Raw genomic sequence first — 6,000 nt, 5'->3', positions numbered from 1 at the left:
CGTGTTGTGATTGTGCGCGCTGTGTGAGCGTGCATTTGTCTGTGTGTACGTGAGTACATACAGCTGTGTGTGCGCGCGAGCGCGCGTGGGAGCGGCTGTGTGCTGTCGCCGCGCGCCCCCACCCCGCCACAATCGGCCCCATCCGCACGGTCGCAGAAGCGGCGCCTGGGGCCGGGCGGGCGAGGGAGGGACGCGCGCCGGAGTGAGCGGGCTGCGCCGCGGCGCCGACTTTGCCCTTTCAATCAGGCTCCAAGCCGATTACAGCTGATCTGCCACGTGACGTTTTACCTTCTGTCTCCTGGAGCGAGTTGCCCGAGGACAGACCTTCTCCGGCGGCCGCGCGTCGCGCCGCCCCGGCCCGCTTCGGGGGCTCTGGCATCCGCAACTTTGGGCGAAGCAGCCGGCAGCCCTGGTGCCCTCGCGGGGCCACTGTCCGCGCGGGCATCGGGGGCGTCGCGTGGCCAGCAGCGCGGCGGTCGTGCAGGAGAACGCGCGTGGGCCACAGCAGGGCGCCCCTCGGACCCGCGCGGCGCCTTGTCCGGCAGGCCGGAGGGGGTGCCCTGTGCTCGGCGTCAGGAAAGGGGGCGCCATTCGCCAGCCGGGACCCGAGCGGGCGGGCGCGCCCTGGGGGGGAGCCGGCCGGGAGATGGCCGCCAGGCAGGAGTGAGCCTCCCGCGCCCTCACCATGCAGAAAAGCGTGCGCTACAACGAGGGGCACGCCCTGTACCTGGCCTTCCTGGCCCGCAAGGAGGGCACGAAGCGCGGCTTCCTGAGCAAGAAGGCAGCCGAGGCGAGCCGCTGGCACGAGAAGTGGTTCGCCCTCTACCAGAATGTGCTCTTCTACTTCGAGGGCGAGCAGAGCGGCCGCCCGGCGGGCATGTACCTCCTGGAGGGCTGCAGCTGCGAGCGGGCGCCCGCGCCGCCCAGGGCCGGTGCCGGGCCCGGGGGCGCCCGAGACGCGCTGGACAAGCAGGTACCGCGCGCCCCACCTCTCCCAGTGTCCCTGCCTTAGGTCCCGAACTCTTCTAACCTTGGAGACCTAGGGCTCGACCGCACGGAGTCCATCCTCGAGATCCCTCCGGGCGTCAGTGACGGGATGTCTCCACGCGCCTCCCCAGCTCCATCTCCCTTCTCCCCACTTTCGTGTAATCACTGGGAATAGGCACTCGGCTTTATTCCTTTTGCGACCCTGACAGCGGTCGGGTCTTTCCCGCTTCGTTGACAAGCATCCATTGCTTCTCTAGACCTTGTTCGGAAAGATTTAGTATGGTGACGGGTGTTGACACCTGTTGGATTTAGATAGGCAAGACGGAACTAACTTATTTCGGAAAGTTTGGTCTCTCGCTTATCCGGCTGGTGCGTGTAGGTTCTTTGCACGCAGATGTTTGTGCAGAAGACAAGTGGCACTCCTGAGACAGACAGGCACTGTCTGTTGGCCACTTTCAATCTGTGTTGTCGTTTACGTTGGTTTACCTTGCTAACATTTGACCTACTGCGTCTCATTCGAAGGTAAATGTGTACCCAGTTCCCTCAGGATTCATATTTGGTAGCCACATTCCTGCTATGTTTAAACATGTGGGCATTTAAAAAGACCATTTCTGTGTACTTTTAAATGAGTGCTTTTGAAAACGAATGTGACCTTTTTTATTTTTGGTCATAATTTTATTAGTTTTGCTACTATGTACGTACTCCGGGAGGAAAAAAATCTCTAGATTTAGTAACTCTGGCGCCCAATTCCTGCAAATGCGAAATTTGTATTTTTTTCAATCACCATTTGGTTACTAAAGTTAAAGCAGACTAATTGTATGCTCCCAAATGTTCTCGCTTCGCTTCTAGACCTCCAACTTAAAAAAAAAAAAGGCTCATTGTCTCTGCTGTTGCATAAAAATATTTCGCAGCTGAATTTTCCGTGTGCTAGTCTGACCAAACAGCTTTTACTGCAAACCAAGGAAGGTGGCTGTGGGAGGCGCTAGAGATGGAATGATGAATTAGATTCCTACCTATCCCCTGGGGGCTCATGAAACAACGTGTAGAATTAAGAGGAGTTAAAACTAGATCGACCCGAAGTTTGATTTTTTTCTTTCACTTTGGTTTCACTGTAAATCATTAATAGATTTAACTAATTAAACTTGTTAGAAGCTTATAAATCTGAAATTTAAAAAATACGCCCTTTGGTTTTAAGGGCATGTTGAGGGTCATTTGAAAAACTGATTTCCAATTTTGTAGATATAGTAGATACTGGAAATACGAGCTTAAATTTCAAGTCATGAATTTTAGAATTTTTATTGCGAGCAGAAGGGTTTTGAGGAAACAGATTTTTTTCCTAGCGGTGAGATTTTTTTTTTTTTTTTAAAGATGTGTATTCCAAGGCCCGACGGAAGCCAAAACTAAAGGGCTTTTAAGTGTTATGTCTAACATGAAATTACTCTGAATATATATCATTGACTTAATTCCAAATTATCTTTTCTCTTTGTATTTATACTACTAATATCAGGAGACAACCACTATTTTTTTTTTTTTTTGAGTTCTTACCTGTTGCAACTTATATGGCTGCCTGTCAAGTTAATATTATACGAAAACCAATATTTTTCTACTTGGAAAATATCTGGACTCTCATCTGCAGGACAGTTTTCTTTACACCACACTTTAATAAAGAATTGTAACCTCCGGATAGCTTGACTTTCATACCACTTTTTACTGGATATCCTAGACAGGTCATCCTATGAAAAAAATTTTCTGTCTATCGTACAAGTGATGAACAGTTCTCAATCATTTTATTCATCTCTAAGAGGTTAGAAATCAGAATCTTTGGTCTTTGTAGAAAAACTGAGATGTAGAGAACAGCTTTGCAAATGGATTAGGAGTTGGCCTGGGAAATCTGACAAATTTTTGTCTTCTGTTAGATATGCTTCTGTGACTTGGGTTAGTTTAGCAGATTGACGCTTTTCTCCAGCACTGCCTCTCTGGGAGTGTTTGAAGAATTAAGGCAAAACTGTGAAGGTAAGAAACAAGTCCTCAGCTGATGCAGTTGGTTCCCTTTCAGTTAATGTGTTGCTAATGGGCTCACATCATCTTAAGCACCTAGATTGCTGCAACTGTGAGACTGGCAAGATAGAGGATGGATGTGAGGCACTGAGCAAGGATAACCTCAAGTTCTGCTTCTCCATCTATGCTTCGGGAGCTTTCCACATAAGTATTCCATCAACCCCATTAACATAGTTGAAAGTCAGGACTTGAAACAGGACTTAAGGAGACAGAGTGGATTTCCTTTACCAGAACTTCCTTAGGCAAATCTCTGAACATGTCCTTTGTTTTTTTTTTTCTGTTAATGAAATCCGTTTTTTAAGATGTGAAAACTCAGAGTTTGGGTAAGGTGATTTCCAAGTTGCCTTCCAATAATGACGTCTCCTATTTCTAAGTTATAACAGACAGTGTGAGCTTTCTGCTATGTAGAGGATGTGAAAGATAATTTCACAAGATTTAAAGATTACCAGTCTCTGTGATAAATACTGCATCTGGGAATCGAAGGACAAGCAGGTGATTGAAGTGGACATTCTGATAAATCATTGAGGTCAACAGATGTGCAAACCTATCGTCACGCTTGTCTGAGACAGATATTCCTATTCACATTGGGGAGCATATATTGTCAGGTTGCTGACAGTTACCATAGTTGATACAATTCTTGCTATAAAATGCTTTTAGTCATTCTTGCCCGTTTAAATTCTACTCCTGCAAATCATTTTAAAATTGTAATTAATTGTTTTTTAAGTAAGTTATAAGAAAACACCCATTGATTTGCTTCATCTAAATAATAATTCAAAATAAGTTGATTGACAAAAGAAAAGAATTAAGTTTTTTTTAACCACTTTGTCTTAAACTGTTAAGAAGAAAAAAGGAAGTTGTTTTACACTTTCCAAATGTGCCTGGGTTGAAGGAATATTTGCATTGCTTCGTTTTAAAAATGATGTTCCAGAATTACACTTTGGTAGGTTCTTGGGAGATTGCAAGGTTCTCTTATCAACCTTCTGTAGTGACTGCTTCTTAGCGATACTTATGGTGATATAATCCAAATGAGTTCAGTTAAAAAATTTAAGTGATGTTCCTTTTCCCAAAAAAGTGTGTTGTTGGTACTTCTTTCTAAGAACGCTCCATTTATGGAAAATGAAAAACTTACCTTTCATTCCAGGTGAAGGTGTTTAAGAAAGAAGGGCATTTGCATTTAGTAAGCACCTTCTATGTGCCAGGGTTGGTGTTGTCCTCCATTATCTCATCTAATTGGAACCTCATTTCAGCTCTTGGAGATTGGTAGTATTTTTTTTTTCTCTTGTTTTTACCTATGCCAGCACTGAGGCTCAAAGAGTTCTTGGGAGAGGATCAAAATCCTACTCCAAGTACGAAGACAGAATAATCTTGAAGAGTGCCTTACCTAGGAGACTATTTAAATCCACTAAGCTTCAAGAAATTTCAAATCTGGGTGGAATGGGATTTGGGATTGTAGTATATAAATCACTGTTTTGTTTATTCTTATTTTCCCTTTACAAACTACTTACAGGGCAGTTGTGATTGTTGAGAAATACAATTGCAGAGCATTACATTCTCAGAGAAAAATGGGATTTATGCTTAAACAAACATTTTTCCATGGTATTCACTTACTTCAGTAGGGGTCTTTAAAAATATTTGCCCTTAGGGTGACAGTACACATCTCAGTCAGTTTGGTCTGTTTAAGCGGATGGAAAGACATCTAGGGATAAAGCCATCTTTATTCTTATTTTTCTGGTAATGTTAAGTGCTCTATTCAGTCCGATTTCAACTGTTTTTTGGAGAAAATATCTCCTTAGTTCTGCAGGTTTCAAGTATTAGATACTTGTCATATTTGTACTGAATAAAACATGTTGATTTAATTTTAAAGGGATTAAAGGTTATGCGATTTTCCCTGTCACCTCATTACTAGCTAGGCATTTTAGCCTTCCTAACTTGTAGCCAAGTTAAAGAGGATTTTAATCATTTTATTGAATTAGGCAAATGTTAATGGTTTGTTAGAACAAGTTTTTGATATTGCAGTTTGTGTAATGCAGATTATATTTTAAGGTGATTTTATACATATTTTTCAATAAATATTCATTCTACAGTCAATATAATTTTAATTTTGTTGAATACAAAAATTTAGTCTTTAAAATTATTTTGTAATGAAATAAGGCAGATTAATAAACAATATGGATTTCCTCAGGTCTTAAATCCTAATTTTAAAATAGCTTTGTTTTTTTATGCCTGTTCATTTGTCCTATAAGAAAGAGATATGTGTGTATCTGTGTGTGTGTTTATTGAGTTAGTTATTTTCTATCATTAAATATTAAACGTGTTATACAGTTATTTATGTTGGAGTTTACAGATTTTTATTTTTATCATTAATATTTCAAGACATGACAGTTGTAAATATAATCTGCCTACAATTTGGGTAGGGTTAGTTTTCAAGATTTAGGATGTGTAATGATTCTGTTAAATGAATCACAGTATAAATTCCTCTCTGAAATTAGTTTCCCTCAATGTAAGACTGTAAATAATAAAATCTTAGTTAATATTTAAATGAAACTGAAATGATATTTGTTAGACATCAATGTTTGGTTATTGTATAACATTTGGCCATTACTCTAAAAATTAACAATTTATTACAAAATTATTCATTACATTTCAATTGGTGTAATTTTCAAATATTGGCTAATTGAGAAGTTATAAATACATTATTTTGGCTCCACTAAGGGGTATATTTTAGCATTTTTGCCCAAGGAATTCAAATATAATTGTATGTATATTTAGGGAAAACAAATAGTAATAGGTTTTTCTTTTTTTATTTGAGAAAACATTGATATTAGTAGTAGGTGGAATGGAGATGAGGAAGGCACATGTTCTCACAGTTTTCCTTTTTGCTAGTGTTTGAAAACATGATTCAATGAAAAATAAGGATTCAAATTATTTTTCCTAAACCTCCTCACAGTGAATGCA

The 6,000-nt window shown here is 41.4% G+C and overlaps 1 protein-coding gene across 7 annotated transcripts in view; it reads left to right on the top strand.

Annotated features, from left to right (window-relative positions):
• The first annotated feature begins 314 nt into the window (after window positions 1-314).
• The window catches only part of RASGRF2 (Ras protein specific guanine nucleotide releasing factor 2), a 230,559-nt gene continuing 224,873 nt past the window's right edge, over window positions 315-6,000 (top strand). For 6 of the 7 annotated variants that reach the window (XM_081052889.1, XM_081052888.1, XM_081052887.1 and 3 more), the window contains exon 1: window positions 543-973. In XM_081052889.1, the coding sequence (XP_080909015.1) occupies window positions 686-973 (288 nt within the window). In that variant the 5' untranslated portion in view covers window positions 543-685. Of the gene's footprint in view, window positions 974-6,000 lie in introns of all 7 variants that reach the window. The other variant, XM_081052886.1, reaches the window with a different exon arrangement.

This window comes from Rhinolophus hipposideros, assembly GCF_964194185.1.
Source record: "Rhinolophus hipposideros genome assembly, chromosome: 7".
Lineage (NCBI taxonomy): Eukaryota > Metazoa > Chordata > Mammalia > Chiroptera > Rhinolophidae > Rhinolophus > Rhinolophus hipposideros.
This window is presented reverse-complemented; position numbering and strand designations above follow the sequence as displayed.